This window comes from Prosopis cineraria, unplaced genomic scaffold, assembly GCF_029017545.1.
Source record: "Prosopis cineraria cultivar Desert tree isolate PC_DT_omini unplaced genomic scaffold, ASM2901754v1 PC11, whole genome shotgun sequence".
Taxonomy (NCBI): domain Eukaryota; kingdom Viridiplantae; phylum Streptophyta; class Magnoliopsida; order Fabales; family Fabaceae; genus Prosopis; species Prosopis cineraria.
Genome location: NW_026555342.1, coordinates 6113873 through 6129312, shown reverse-complemented (window position 1 = coordinate 6129312; position 15440 = coordinate 6113873). Strand labels below are relative to the sequence as shown.

Below are 15440 nucleotides of genomic sequence, written 5' to 3'. Positions count from 1 at the left end.
TCATACTCAACTTTTCATTTTAAAGGGTAAGATTTAGGAATTAAGTTTTATATTTTATATATTTAATATACTTTTATCCCATCAAATTAAAATAATAAATTTTAAAGTGTTAAAAATATTAATATTAATAGTTTATTATAAAATAAATAATGTATAAAATATTTACACGTTTTAATTTAATTAAAAATAAATACCTTAAATATGTGTGTGTGTGTGTTACTTTTTAACTTTGAACTTCCACAAACCAACCCCATCCTTCTACCCAAAAAAACACATCTAGTAGGTATCCTAGCAAGTCAAAGCTTTATATTTGGCAAAATCTCAACAGCTTTATACTCTCGGGATTACAATAGTAAAGAACTTCGTTCGAAATTACATCTTTGAAAATCGAAATAGTCCCGGAAGTCAAATTTCTGCTCCAGGTTCTCACCAAAATCAAGTACAAGTCAAAACGTAATTTCTACATATGGGATCTTCTTGTTGCTGATTTGGAAACATCTATATTGACACAGATACAACCACAAGATAAGCAATCGTGTGCATCATATCTGCAAATAACGAGGCTCCATTTTTGAAGTATCAACGTTTCACAGGCTGCCAAATGTTGTCAATAAAACGGAAGCTTGCATTTTGTAACACTATGATGCCTACCAAAACTGCTAGCGGGGCGATCTGGTGGAAGTAACAAGTGACTTTCTTTGTAGTTGACAGATACAAGGGAAAGGCCGTGAGGCGGCACAGATACTGCGAACTTTGCGAGCTCTTTGCGGTCTCGAGATGCCAAAATCATTGGGACAATGTCAGGAGGGATTGCTTCCTTGCCGATTTGAAGCAGCAGAGCCACCTGTACGGTAAACAGATAGGCACAATTGCTAGTATTTAATCAGAATGACTGCAGAACTAGGAAACACTGATATAGGTACATGTATCAGATACGATACAATATAATACGTTGAACAATTTCTAACATCTGATTGGAATAAGTGTAGAATAAATTTCAAATGCAGAATAATCCTTTACCATGTTTCGTACTTGTCTGTATAAGAAACCTGAGCCCTCAACTTCTAACCGCAAAAGAGCCCCCTACATATAGTGCAAAAGGAAGACAAAAATTAGACTAATTATAGTGCAAAACTGTAAGTAGGCAAATTATAGATTACGCTACAATGTTTTGGCCAAAAATCATAAAACTCCTGTATTCAACTCCCTTGTGATTCGTTCCATTACCACTAACCATCCAGTGTCTCAATTTTAAAAGAAATAGCCATGTAAATTTTTAAATGATGAACAACATTTTTGAAAGCGTGTTTCACTATGCCTTAAATAACTTCATGATCTTTTAGTTATTTCTGGGATTAAACTGCCATTTCAAAAATGAAATAATAGCTAAAAGAGGAGAAACCTTGTACTAGAGATAGACAATTACCATATCTATCACATCAAATCTGAATATATGCTTCACTGGATCTGGAACCCGATCATTGTGGGATGCATTGGCCAAGGCAGAGAAGTCATGCTTCCCAAGAAAATATTTTGCAGCTTCTCTCATGACAGTGCTATTGAGTTTATAGGCACTATGGTAAGCAAAGTGCCGCTGAAATGGGTCCATTATGGTATCATTGTATATCTTGTAATGGTAAATCTTGCTTATTGCAGAAAATCGAGCATGGAATTCAGGCAATGCTGGACTGATCTCCCTAACTTGGATATCAGAAGGAAGAAGGCCATTCAAAGCTGCATGAATCTCTTCCAAGTTGTCATAGTTGAATGGTGTAAAAAAGTGCGCACCCTGCAGTCAAGTTAAGCTTGTAATCTATGGAGGCCATTAAAATTAGGATTTGATCGCAAGCCGAGTAACCAATCCAGCCTGCAAAACAAAATACTAAATTTGTCCCTTAAATTCAAGACCCGAATAATTCTGAGTTTTCTAGCCTAAGCGGCTAGGCCCCAATAGAATTTGAATGAAGTTTGTTATTTTCCTCTTGTAATGTTGTTAAATATTTCAGGCCAAAATAAAATGTTTGACGTTTTTGTTAGAGGCTTTGATGTTTAAAAGAGTACTATTTGATGAAAGTCTTTCCTGAAAAAAACTACAATTTCCTGCCTTTTGATTTGAATTAATCTGAACAAATGTTTGATATTTTAAAAATCTTTAGATTCATGTAATTTTATTCAAATTCGGGCTGAAACAGAAAAATGAAATCAGACTTGGGCTTGGACGGATGTTTTTTCTTTTCTTTTGGGGTGGGAGGGGGGAGCGCACTTTTTCTTCAAAAACCTAGCATGAATACAGTCAAGTTCAACCTAATCGGTTTCAAACTACACATGAGAAATAAAGATGGACCTGACCCCAGGCATGAACTCCTCTATCCGTTCTGCCAGCACCAACCAAGCAGAGATCCTTCCTATCTAGCTTTGTAACTCGAGTTAAAGCATTTTCCACAACACATTGGATGGTTGGGGGAGCCAGCTGATATTGCCAGCCTGAAATATAATCAGTCTTGAACATAATTAGGCAAATTAAAAAAAAATTAAAAGAACTCAATTATACATAGAAAGTTTAAAAAGAGCACTGGCTATCATTAAGCTTGAGATTAGAAATTATAGCAGTGATTAATGCAAAATTTGATGGATAAAGACCACTTGCATAATCAGAAGTACAGCCAAATGAATCCAGAAGCATTCAATCAATATCAGAGTGTATCTACTGATGCAATAACAAATTATTCAGATTTATGTTTCCTATTCCTTGAAACCAACTTTTATACACCACCGATCACTATTGAGAGTCTTCACTCAACTGAGACTTGTTTATATTTTATAGTATGCACTAGTGCAAAGAACCTACCACCTTTAGAACCTGAATTACAATCTTCCTAAACAGAGAAGTCACACAGGGTGTCACAATTTACTTTTGCTGCAATGATATGCAACACTAATATATTAACAAGTCAAACTTAAAAATATATATATATATATATATATAGAATACGCACAAGATTTGAGATTGTCACATATAGAAAAAGGAGAATTACAACCAAGTTCCATACAGAAAAATTAATTACTGTAAGGTTTATTAACAACTAAACTAAACTGCATTGACTCTGTTGTCAATGGACCTTGCATTAATTAATTTCCTTATGTGGGATTTTAATATAATTCTCCATATAGAAAGTTGATACAGCTGCCAAAGGATTATTGATTCAAAGAGTCTATAGAAGTACTAGAGCTAGAACAGTTAAAAGTCCATTTATCCTGCATTTTGTGACATTAATTTTATAAGATGATATTCACAACCTCAAATTACATCTAGAGATTCTAGATACTATAGATTTTGTCCTGTTATGATACCAGTGCGCGTTGCCTTCGTGTCAGTATCAGAGTTTCATAATAGTTGTAACCTCATTAAAAGTCAGTTTTCAAGTAAACTTGCTATTTTGGCAAGTCCCTGGAAAATAGCAAATATTGCACATTGCCTTTTTCTTCAAGTGACCAGAGAATGTTTAAAAGACCAGCACGCAATGACTTTGCTACTTTTGGGGAAGAACAATCCATAGACCAAAATGCCAGTTTATTGGTTAGTTTTCAGCAAAGCAATGAAATTTAGAACAAGCTAACTGCAAATGCATAGAAAGATGCCAAAAAAAAAAAATCACAAGGGCAACTAAGGCCTTGGTGAAAGAAACCAAATGCTTCAATCCCAGAAAATGGAAGGGGAAGCGGACCTGCGTAGTTGGTCCCATCATAGGCCAAAACCAAGCGCCATTTATACCCGGCTTGATTGGGCTTCAAGGCATTGTCAGAATCCTCCAGAGGGGATCGTCCATTACAATCAAGATTCTAGAAAAATACCCAGAAGAAATAATCATTTCCATGAAAATCAAACCCAAAAAAAGAAAAAAAAAACAGAAACCTACAATCAAAATCCTTCATAACCATAAGCATCAGAAATAATCGAAGTTACCCAGAAGCCATCATTAGTGCACTAATCAGACGAAATTAAAGTGGAGTAGAGAGAGAAAAGAGGAGCATACCGAGCTTACAATGGAGGTAGAAAGACGAGGAGTTAGAGAAGGAGCAAGAAGACCTGCTACTGCGAAATTCATCACTCTACAGAATTCAAATGGCGCTCGGCGCATGGGAAGTGGGAACAGAAACAGATAGAAACACCAGAATTCCACCGTCTCCCATTATTACCCGCATGCATTTACTACCGTGTAACTGGTAGTTAATATTTAAATTTTAAATAAATTACACAGAACTCACATCTCTCATGTATAAATATTTTTTAAATTTTCTCAAACTTTTAAATTGAATCACAGTCCAATCTCAAAATATTAAATCAATAAAAATTAAATAAGTAAAAATTAAAAAATTTAATTTAAAATATTTATTTGAAAAACAAGGAGAAATTAAAGGAAAATCATGAAATATGTCAATGACATTGAAATACCAAGGAATATGATAATTTTTTAATTTTTTAAAATTTTTTTGATATTAATGTCTTTTTGATTGATTATAATGCCTTCATGTTATAAATATTGATGATTACTTTAATTTAAGTAATTATTATTTTTTTTATAAAAATGATTAAAATGGAATAATAAATGACAAGTTATGTTTTACAAATTTTTTAATTAATGATCCACTTTTTTATTTTAAATTAGAGGAATTATAGTCAATTAAAAAAAATTAATGTCAAAAAGAGCTGAAGAACTTGACAAGAATTATTATATTTTGTGAGATTTTATTATTATTTATATATTTTAAGAAAAATTTTCTATCATTTTCTCTTTAAACAATTACAAATTTAAAAATTTTAATTTTCAATAAAATATTTAAATTTTAAATATAATATAATTTTAATATTGTAAATAAAATTTTTATTTATAAGTGTTCGAATTAATATTTGCAACTTGATTTTAAAAAAAATTATCAAACATATAACTATCATTAATTTAATATTTTAGGACCTAATTATTATTTTCTAAATTTATATAAATAACATGTTTATTATTGCAAGTAATTAGTTATTTTATCGGTTTATTAATTAAATATTTTACTTTAGAAAGTTATTTATTATTTTTCAAAATTTAATTTTGTGCTAAAAGATGTTGCAAATTATCTTTTTTGGAAATCAAATAAAAAAGTAGTGTATGTGTTTATATGCATGCTTAAGGGCTTAAGTTAATATATGTGAAACTGAAAATCTCACTTAACATTGAGAATTCATATGAGATAATAATAATTATTTCAAAAATTAATTTTTTTATTATAATTATAATAGAATTCAAAAACTACCGACCCTCACAATCTAAAAAAAAAAAAGCAATAAAACGGATTTGAATTCTATAGCATACTATCCCGATAATATTTTGATTTAAATTCTAAAAGGAATCTTCAAATAGATCCATATGATGACTGTATTTTGAATTTTGATTGGATAGGTAATTCGATATAAAAAGGCCAAAACGGACATAAAGGTCTCGTGAAACAAAATCCAGTAGCGGCAATTCTTACGGTTGGAGTTGGAGTTGGAGTTTGGCGCTTCAAAACTAACGATCGCTTGGCTCAATCCTTCCCAGAGATTAGAGCGATGGAGGATCGCAAGGAATCTAAAGCTTCGGAATTTGGTGGCGCCGAGAGACCAGTTCGTGTGTACGCCGATGGAATTTACGATCTTTTTCACTTCGGTCATGCTCGTTCCCTCGAGCAAGCCAAGAAACTGTAATTTTTTTTTTCTCTTCTCCTTCCTTCATCTTCGTTATTTTATTCCCCTTTGTTTATGCCTCTCTCGGAACAACTTACTGAGTATCGTTTAAATTCAAAGCTCAACGACATAACTTGTTGCTTTGGTTATTCTCTTGGTTATGGTTCTTTTCCCCTCCCCCCACTTTAGTCCTTAGGATAAATGGGGTTTTTAACCAGGCCTATTGATTTAGTTTACATAGTTTTTCTGTTTTCATTCTGTTGTCTTCTTGTTTTTTTTTTCCCCCTTTGATGAGTGAAAATTTGTGTTGAGAGAAGGAAGAACAAAATGCTCAAGGACAACCCCCGGAAAATACAAATCTAAAACTCAAAACATACCCTAAAGTAAAAAAAAAAAAATTACTGTAGAAGAACTTTGACATCTTCTGAATATATTATAACTTATAAATAGTGTCTCCTGGTAGAAGACCATGTGCAGAGCGTCGGGGAGAAGCCATATATATGGCTTTATACCATAACAAATTGGACGGCAACTACTTTGTTTTTCATAAATAGGTGTTATTTGAGCAATCATGTAATGCATATCCATTTCCTTTTCCCCCCCTAATTTAAGGTTTCCAAGCACTTATCTCCTTGTTGGATGCTGCAATGATGAGGTCACTAACAAATATAAAGGCAGAACCGTTATGACTGAGAGAGAACGCTACGAGTCTCTTCGACACTGCAGGTTGGTTTACCTTTTGAATTTAGTTTATTCATTCAACACTAATATCCTATAATGTACACTTCCTATTTATGTAATGCTCTACTACTAGAAATTTGGAATAAAACCAGTTCTGATCTCTGAGTTCTAGAGCTACATCTCATAAAATGTGATCAATTGAAATTCAATTTTTAAATTTTTACACTGTAAAATCAGTTTTTTTGGTTATATAAAAGATCCAAAATTTTCTTTGGTTTTATTACCTCCAAAAATTTATCGAGCAGTTGAAATCTTTTAATTAAAATAAAGAATTCTAGTCTATCTGTTTTCCTCGTCTGAATTGTTTTAAAATTTGTGAGAACATTATATTGGACTTTTGCTTTATCAGATTCACTTCACTGCTTTTCGCATGCAAGTTTGTTGCTTGAACATGTTGTATTGTACTCGCTGCAGGTGGGTTGACGAAGTTATTCCAGATGCGCCTTGGGTAATGACAAAGGAATTCCTTGACAAGCATCAAATTGACTATGTGGCACATGATTCTCTTCCGTAAGGATAATCAGCCCCTAGCTAACTGCTTTCATGTGTAAAATTATCACGGTTCAAGGGAACTTATGGATGAAAAATTATCAACACTAGAGTAGTATAAGTTTACAGTTGATGGACGGGAAACCTTCTTGCAGCTGCTTTGTCAAAAGTCTAGGGTTTTCTATTGAAGTTTCATGCTGTCAACTTTGGCACTGGAAGTAGTTCGTTGTTTGTAATTGAATTGCTTTTGAAATATTGCACTTTGAGGAGAGAAAAGTGATGCTGGATTTTATTTTCCTGAAAGAAAAATTGGAAACCATATAACGAGAATTAAAATAATAGCTCAAGATTCATGTGAGATGATAGTTGAGGATGCATTTTAAATCCTAACTGTATTTTGTACGGTACCTTTATCTTCAAGTTCTCACTTATTCTTCAATAAATTAACTTTTCCTTTTTCTACTCTATTAATTTAGTTATGCTGATGCAAGCGGAGCTGGAGAGGATGTCTATGAATATGTAAGTTTTAGTGAAAGCTGAACTGCATGAACAACTATTGATTTGAGTAAACTAATATGATAACATTCTTTTATTGTAAGAATAGAAACTTGTGTAATTTCATTCGATTCAAAGAATCAAAACGGTTGCCCTTTGGTTTATCATAATTAAGTGTCAACTTTTCTCTTCTGACTCATTTTTTCCCTGGGTAACAGTTCATCTTTGTGATTCTAATTTGACTTCTTGAAGCCTTTCTATGGTTACATGATGGAAAAAATGAGCTTAGAGCTTGCCGAATGTTTTCTGTTTTCAGCGTTATTTAGCTTTGATCGTTTCATTGAATTAGTAATACTCATTTAGCAGTTGTAAATTTCTCTAGTGTTGCGGCTGACACTGGTTATCTTTAATGTATTTATTCCTTACACAATACATAGGTTAAGTCAGTTGGAAAATTTAAGGAAACAAAGCGGACTGACGGGATTTCTACTTCAGATATTATCATGAGAATTATCAAAGGTTATAACCAGTACATTATTCGTAATCTGGACCGTGGTTATTCAAGAAGAGAGCTAGGTGTCAGCTATGTGAAGGTTTGTCCTTCATTGAAGCCTTTATTTCTTGTAGATGTTATCCTGTATATTATTTGTCCGTTGGCTGATTAATGTCTTCCATTTTAAGCTGACGATTTCGTGTTACTTTATCCGCTACTGGCAGGAGAAGAGGCTAAGAATGAACATGGGACTTAAAAGGTTGCGCGAGAAAGTGAAGAAGCACCAAGAAAAAGTGGGAGAGAAGGTACTTTTGTTGACATTTGCTTTGACTTCGCATCATTAACCTATGTGTACAAAACTGGACTGCACGAGCCAGTTAGACAAAGGAACTATCAAACTGGCCACAGTACGTCTATACTGCTTCATTGAATCCTGAAAACGAGCCAACAAATTGTTGAAATTTGCCTAAACCAATCAACAGCTGGTAAAATCTGGGCTGGTCAACGCTAGACAGGCCACTCAATGTTCAGTATTAATGCAAAATTTTTATGCCCATGGGCCATTTGACTCGTTGCAAGAAACTAAGCTGTGACATTGGTTTCCTTGGCTATTTGTAATTAGAGATTCTGCTTCTATCAAGAACGTACCTGTTGAGGTGAAGTATCATGAGATTATGAAGAAACTCAACTAGGCCAAGCCCAACCCAAAGTTGCTACCCGTACCAGTTAGACCCAATATATTATATAGTGCTTAGAAGTTTTGACCTTGATATATTGTCTAATGCATGACAGATCTTTTATTAGGCATAACTTGGTACTTAAACTGCTTGGAAACTTTGAATTTTTCTTTGCCATAGTGTTCATGTCCTTAAATTGTTCATACTTCAGAGGGCGATAATAGAAAACAAAATTGTGTTGCTAAGGGCAAAAATATATTGCAGCGTAGTGTTGGAATACATGAAGGAGCAAGTGCTTTAAGGTTCACTTGTTGGGGATCAATTAATTCTTCGTTGTTTAATGCATGCGCGGAATTTATAACATCATTCTCCTATTGCAATATAAGATATTGGTTAAATCTGAATTTGGTTTCTTTCATAATTGTAGATACAAACTGTAGCAAAAACTGCTGGAATGCACCGTGATGAATGGATTGAAAATGCTGATCGATTGGTTGCCGGATTTCTTGAGATGTTTGAAGAGAGTTGCCACAAAATGGTTGGCTCTTTACTGTGGAAAATAACTCGTTTTTGTATGATGTCTTCATTACTACTTTGATAATTCCTTTTTATGAAATCTCATTTTATTGTCTTAACTAAATTAGGGAACTGCAATCAGAGACCGAATTCAAGAACGCTTAAGGAGCCAACATCAAAATTATCTTTTATATGAAGATGAAGATGATGATGATGAAGAAGAAGAAGAATTGTATGACGAGGATGAATCTGAAGCATACTACAGTTAGGAAAGTGACAAACAACCTTAAGTGTGTATCAACGAAAACCAGATAGTTGCCAGCTAAGTCTTACAAGTTAGATGTCTGAACTGTCAGGTCCAGTCGCATATAATTTGCTGTAACTATTTTTTACTCTGAATTCTAGACAATCAAAATTTGCTATATAGTATTTTTTTAAGCTAATCAAATTATTCAAGTTTCAAAATTATTAAGGTGGATGTATATACATTTTTTTTTAAGTATCTCTTGTTGAATTGTGGATGTAATTAAATACTTTAAAATAGGTCTACATTAACTGTATTCTTCTAGTAACTACAGTGCTTGAATATTGGTTTCTTTGGCAACCGGAAGGTGTGAGAGCCTCAAGTTTTAATGATTGAACATGAAAGTAAAATCATTGAATCAGTATATCATCAATAAACCAATATAAAATTCATAGTAAATCACACTAGTCACAAATAAAAAACAATACAGTTTGTCTCAATTTCATGTATTATATTAGAAACATTTATAGATGTAAAATATCCCTAATTTTTAAATGATGTTTAATAACTAAATAAAGAAATATTAGACAACAATGAACTAAATGACTACATAGTATTATTAACTTAGGAAGCTAGTCAAGCAAAGTCCAAAAAAAAAAAAAACTAACTAGATTCAATCTCTCCCAAAAATAAATGCATCAAGTAACCATCCATCAAATACCTCTCTAAATGGATCTGCTTCAAACATCTTTACTTTTTTTTTTTAACCCTAATTCATAATTAGTTTTATCTGTTAAAGTTCCATGATTAACCTCAATCCAAATCATCACCCCACAACCACTCAGGTTGGTTTGGATAAGGCCAAGTTCCACCAACTTGGGCTATTTTTTGTTTTTGGACCAAAACTTGGGCTATGTTTGGCTCGCAAATAATATGTAGACTTTCATAAATTGTCTTTATCTCATTTTGCACAATTATTATCTACTCTTTTTTTTTTTTTCCTTCCCCACAGTTTGCCTTTGTTAAGGGTCCAGTTTGTTTCTCAAATCCAAGTTCTTGGTTTCTCCACATGAATACTGCCTTGTATTCATTCACCTGAAGAGGTAAGGACAAAAAAATTGAAGATAAATATGCCATTTATTAATAGAATAAAAATTATAATTATCTGTTGAAGGGTAAATTTCTGTCAATCCAAAACAAACGCATTGGCATTAGTCTTCTCCAACTTCATGATGCCATTGAAGTCAATTCACATCCCTCAAACCAAAATGCATTAATTTTCCTCCTCTTTCAAGGAGAGTTGTCTTTGAATAGCTACTTTAAGATTAGACTCGAACCATAATCAAACTCTTAATATTAAATTTTGGAGGAAAAAGGAGTAAACAAAATAATAATAAACACTTTCTTGCCCTTCAAAGTTGATATCTTGTAAACATCCTTATCCTGAAGTAATGGTAACTTACCAATCCTTAAAGAGATAATGGGATTGTGGATTAGGCCAAAGGTTCCATTTCTTGGTTGGCTACTGGCTTTTAAGATCTGAGTCTGAGTTATCTTATCTTTTTGGTTCAGCAATATGAAGGCATGCAGAGTGCAACAAATCAATTAGGTTGTTTTTTGTTGTGTGGGATAAAAGGCATCAAATATCCTAATCCACACAAAGTGATGATCAGATGATGGGACAAATGTTGCTTTATCACTCACTTAGATATGTCGGAGAATATGCATTTTGAATTGGACGATATGCTTCTTTACTATCCATCTTTGTCTTCTTATGTCTCAACTTGCTTTAAAGAGGCACCTCGTATGCCAACTCAAGTTAGTGTGAGTAGTAAGAATTTTTGTTTTTGTGCTTGATCGGTGTTCATATTCATCACTTAAAAATAATATTCCCTTCCCATATATAAAAGATTTTTTAGAACATTTTTTTTGTCCCTTAATATAAGAGTTTATCAGCATATTTTTTAATAAATGAACCATTATATCTTTATTATATTAGAAAGAAAAAAAGATAAGTACTCATTAATTTATTTTGAGAAAAGATATTCATTTGTTTATTTATAATAATTAGGAGTAACAATGAAATATTGCCATACTTTTAAATAGATAATCAACTTTTATTAATTTGTATGATTTGAATAAAAATATATTACATAAAGAGACTGGAAGTTGTAGATAAAAATTTAAATCTTAACTTTTGTATTTGTAGCAACTTAGCTAAGAAGGGTTTATCATTTGCTATCATGTCACATTAACTCAGGGAAGGTACCACGTAATCTTTTGATTTTGTGTAAAATCAATTGTTTAACGTCTAATGATATAGGGTCTGAGCATTTGTCAAGTATTAAAAAAAAAAACACAATTGTTATTGGCAAACATTTTGAGTTGAATCATTCTCTTTGCTAATTTTGTGTGATCCGAGAATTGAAAATTTAATTTGTTTGTATTAGATTTCAGATACTCGCTCTATTTAAAAATGTAAGATATTTTTAATCAAATCTTACCACCCAATAAAATAGTTACCTACTTTTAAACTAATCTTTTTTTATATTTACTCTTATTAAATACTCTATAATAAATATAAAGCCATTATCAATATGGGCGCTTTTGAAAAAAAGATAATGATTATACTTTGAAAGACTAAAAATATCTTACATTTTGTAAATATTTAACTCTTCAAAAAATGCCTTACATTTTTTAACAAAGGGAGTACTATTTTTTTAGAAAAAATTGTATATTTGATTTTCTTTAAGGATTATAATCAGATTGAGCTTGAATTAATTAGCGCGCACCTCCCCACTTGTTTCAAGGTTTTGGAGATACTGAGTAGTGACATGAAAAAATATATATTATTGTGTGTGATGTTTTTATCTTGTTTTTACGCTAATTACATGTCTTTACTTTTTTCCTAGTGCACTATTATATAATCAGAATTTAAGTAAATCAGAATACATTATATTGAGGAGGTTAGCTCATTGTCTTCAACTTTAACTGATGGTTGAGTCTAGGTTAATTTATCAGTGTACCAACATTTATTACTTACTAAAAAATATATAATTATTAATCAAAATATTATTATCTTTTCTTGAGAAGCGCCAATTATATTATTTTATTTATTACTAGCATTTCCTTGTATTGTTTTATTATTATTGTTTTATATTCTAGGATTAGTTAGACATTACGATATGCTATCTCTACTAATACTTTATACTACAGAAGATAAGTCTAAGATAGTAGGATACAGCTAAAGACTTTTAAGATCCTCGAATTAGGGTTAGTTTGCTGGCTATATTAATAAACAAAATGTACTCATCATTTTTATCAAATAAGACAGAGAAACAAGGCACTTTACCTCTGTTCTTCACTTGTTATTTAATTGCATTTATTTCGAACATCTCATGCTAACTCTTATCCTTTTCATATGAGACGTTTAATACTTTTTGGCTTTTTGCACAGATTAAGAAAACTAGTTAAAATCAGTTACTCTCATTGAATATGCTTATATTTTCAATCTTTTTCAAATTATTAGTTAGTTTACATCCCACTTTCTTTCCAAATTTAACTTTTTTTATTACAGTTGACCCGCTTAATATCTAATCCTTATCATTAGTTATTTACAAGTAGTTTTGATATAACCTCATGGGCATTTTAGGTGAAAAGAGTATTAATTATCCTTAAAATTTCACAAACTATTATAAATAACATAAAATTTTCAAATAATAATAATAGACAAGGGTTGTATTACTCATGGACATGTGATAAAGTCGGGCCAAAAAATTTGTTAAGTTTCATTTGGTAGGCATATAATATATTTGCAATATCTTTTTGTACTTGATATTAGCTTCTTTTTATTTAACAAAAAATTTTAAGTGAGTTAAAGCATACCTCCAACTCAAAAAACTTTTATAATTACAAATGTATTTATAAATTAGCCATCAATAAAGCATTCACGTTAGTGACAAGATTTGAAGTCATGACCTTAGAAATTATGGTTTAAATTCTTATCAATTGAATTAATTTTTGTTGGTGTACGCAATATTAGTTTTTTTTTTTATATAGGTATCCTTCTATTTAAGGTAACCTTATTTGTTTGCTCAAAAAAAAAAAGGTAACCTTATTTGTGGCACTATTGAATTTTAAATGTGAGCATCTTTCTTAATACAAATTTAAACATTGTTTCATTATATTATGAAAAATTAACTCTTTATGTTAGACTTAATCCCTTATTTGAAAGAAGAAGAGTTAAATGGTTGAAATTAGCATAATGGGCAATAAATTTTCGAGTAGGCCTCTCATGTTACCCTCATCATGCCAGGTGCACAGTAATCTCCCTTTCCCACAGTTTCTTTAAGGTGTAACATGATTCAAACCACACAGAGAACATATCTCAAAATAGTAATTATTTTGTTACTCGAGGGAAGTTACATAGAAACGCCAATACCACATTAACAACTAACACTACTTAACCAAGAAGACAAGTAAAAATTTCCCCAAGAGGAATCAAAAAGTGAATGACTAGCTGCTAATAAAGTTGGTCCAACGATCAAAAATTTAGTCCATAACTAATATAAAAGCCTTGTTTAGAGACGTGTATGGTTGAAACCAACAAGAAATTTTATTTTACTAAAGAGAGTCTGTTACATAAATTGCATAAAGTGATTGTATGTTATTATCAACCAAGCTTTTATAAATATTATTCATTAAAAAAGTCTCATCCTACAACTCCCATGATTAATCTATCTGGTCTTCCTCTTCCTGGCCTAAATTTTTCTTAACATGGATACGCACGCACATACATATCTACTGTATAACAAGGTGCAAGGAGTTGAGTGAATCTGTGGAGGACTTGAGAAAATGGCGGCAAGTCGGGCAAGATGAATGAGAGAGCAACCACTTATCAATACAAGCCACATGGAATGTGTGACTGCAGTTTGGGAGAAACCTAATTCGATCTCCATCGCTGAAATCTGCTAAGCAAATCGCACAATTAGAGCAGGTGACGGAAGAATTGGAAGCAGAAGAAGAGTTAGGGTTGACATGATAGGTGGAGGTAGGAAGAGCCACCATGTCTTTCTTCTTGAGGCCGGAATTGATCCGGCGAGAGGCGATCCACTGGAGCGGTTCAGTGACGGCGCATTGGAAGACGCAGTGGAGCATGGTGTTGAGGCCGAGGGCGCAGAGGAAGGCGCAGACAACGGCGGCGACAAGGACGGTGAGACTGAGACCGGAGGGATGGTGGAGAGTGGAGGGAGAGGGAGAGGGAGAGGGAGAATCAGCCATGGACGGACAAGAGGAGAAGGAGAAGCAGAGAGGGAAGGTACATAAAGAAGATGGAGGCGGTGGAGAAGACGACTCATCAGTTGGATGGTACCCAAAGCAACTACACTGACCCCATGATATGGCCAATCACACAATCATTTCATTTGCAGAAAGTTTCTTAAGATTCCTATTTCAGGGGCCAATGGATGCCAAAAATTTAAAAACAAAAAAAAGGAAAATATCAATAAGAATTTATAATTAAAAAATTAATATTTTACAAAAATTAGATGGATCAAATGCTTCTTCAAGCAATAATTTCATTTCTTGACTTATTAATGTGTATTAGAAATCTTTTTAAGAAAATTAAATTTCTTTCGAAGTTCTTAATTGATATTCTCACAATTAAAAAATTTAGGTGTTAAAGATACATCCTACATGTTAGTCCTAAATATGGAATATAGTTAAAAAATTTATTTTGATCGTAAATATGAAATTTTAATCTCCTTTATCGTCTTTGTTTATTATTGTTCCTCAAATTACCGCTATAGCTATATGTTATATTCTTGTATGTTGTATAAATTATCTTGATAGTTGATAGTACTCTAATATAAATAATTAAAAAATAGTATTTTGAGAAAGGTAGCATACATTTTTTATAAATAAATAATTTATACAATTTTCTTTTTTTTATGACAGAAAATTTAAGGGAGTTGAGTCCCAATAATTTATCTAATTTTATTAATTTATATGAATTAATTGACTTATATTTAAAATCCAACATGGTAAAATAGTTTTGACAATGTTAAGCCCTTCAGG

The 15440-nt window shown here is 32.1% G+C and overlaps 3 protein-coding genes and 1 long non-coding RNA gene across 4 annotated transcripts; 2 read left to right on the top strand and 2 right to left on the bottom strand.

Annotated features, from left to right (window-relative positions):
• Nucleotides 1-289: 289 nt before the first annotated feature.
• On the bottom strand, nucleotides 290-4183 carry LOC129285394 (uncharacterized). The gene is made up of 6 exons (XM_054921075.1): nucleotides 4035-4183; nucleotides 3726-3840; nucleotides 2345-2484; nucleotides 1427-1789; nucleotides 1021-1083; nucleotides 290-844 (listed from the first exon to the last, which is right to left on the bottom strand). Exons 1-6 carry the CDS (start codon nucleotides 4137-4139, stop codon nucleotides 608-610), a joined length of 1023 nt encoding a protein of 340 aa, XP_054777050.1. The 5' UTR covers nucleotides 4140-4183; the 3' UTR covers nucleotides 290-607.
• LOC129285395 (uncharacterized) lies at nucleotides 839-2036 on the top strand. Its single transcript, XR_008587182.1, has 2 exons — nucleotides 839-1579; nucleotides 1657-2036. It is a non-coding gene; the product is annotated as an uncharacterized LOC129285395 (long non-coding RNA).
• Nucleotides 4184-5465: 1282 nt separating the features above from the next.
• LOC129286015 (choline-phosphate cytidylyltransferase 2-like) lies at nucleotides 5466-9589 on the top strand. The gene is made up of 8 exons (XM_054922052.1): nucleotides 5466-5727; nucleotides 6323-6436; nucleotides 6866-6961; nucleotides 7417-7459; nucleotides 7873-8028; nucleotides 8153-8233; nucleotides 9033-9143; nucleotides 9250-9589. The coding sequence occupies exons 1-8, from the start codon at nucleotides 5597-5599 to the stop codon at nucleotides 9388-9390; spliced, it is 873 nt and encodes a 290-aa protein (XP_054778027.1). The 5' UTR covers nucleotides 5466-5596; the 3' UTR covers nucleotides 9391-9589.
• Nucleotides 9590-13961: 4372 nt separating this feature from the next.
• LOC129287051 (RING-H2 finger protein ATL78-like) lies at nucleotides 13962-14784 on the bottom strand. Its single transcript, XM_054923193.1, has 2 exons — nucleotides 14430-14784; nucleotides 13962-14332 (listed from the first exon to the last, which is right to left on the bottom strand). The coding sequence occupies exons 1-2, from the start codon at nucleotides 14643-14645 to the stop codon at nucleotides 14126-14128; spliced, it is 423 nt and encodes a 140-aa protein (XP_054779168.1). The 5' UTR covers nucleotides 14646-14784; the 3' UTR covers nucleotides 13962-14125.
• Nucleotides 14785-15440: the final 656 nt, after the last annotated feature.

Coding starts and splice junctions, on each gene's coding strand:
- LOC129285394 (XM_054921075.1), bottom strand. CDS start 4,139: ATGCGCCGAGCGCCATTTGAATTCTGTAGAGTGATGAATTTCGCAGTA. Junction 2,485..3,725: donor TGATGGGACCAACTACGCAG/GTCCGCTTCCCC, acceptor ATTATATTTCAG/GCTGGCAATATCAGCTGGCT. Junction 845..1,020: donor ACAGACAAGTACGAAACATG/GTAAAGGATTAT, acceptor TTTACCGTACAG/GTGGCTCTGCTGCTTCAAAT.
- LOC129286015 (XM_054922052.1), top strand. CDS start 5,597: ATGGAGGATCGCAAGGAATCTAAAGCTTCGGAATTTGGTGGCGCCGAG. Junction 6,962..7,416: donor GTGGCACATGATTCTCTTCC/GTAAGGATAATC, acceptor CTATTAATTTAG/TTATGCTGATGCAAGCGGAG. Junction 7,460..7,872: donor GAGAGGATGTCTATGAATAT/GTAAGTTTTAGT, acceptor CACAATACATAG/GTTAAGTCAGTTGGAAAATT.
- LOC129287051 (XM_054923193.1), bottom strand. CDS start 14,645: ATGGCTGATTCTCCCTCTCCCTCTCCCTCTCCCTCCACTCTCCACCAT. Junction 14,333..14,429: donor GCCTCAAGAAGAAAGACATG/GTGGCTCTTCCT, acceptor TTTGCTTAGCAG/ATTTCAGCGATGGAGATCGA.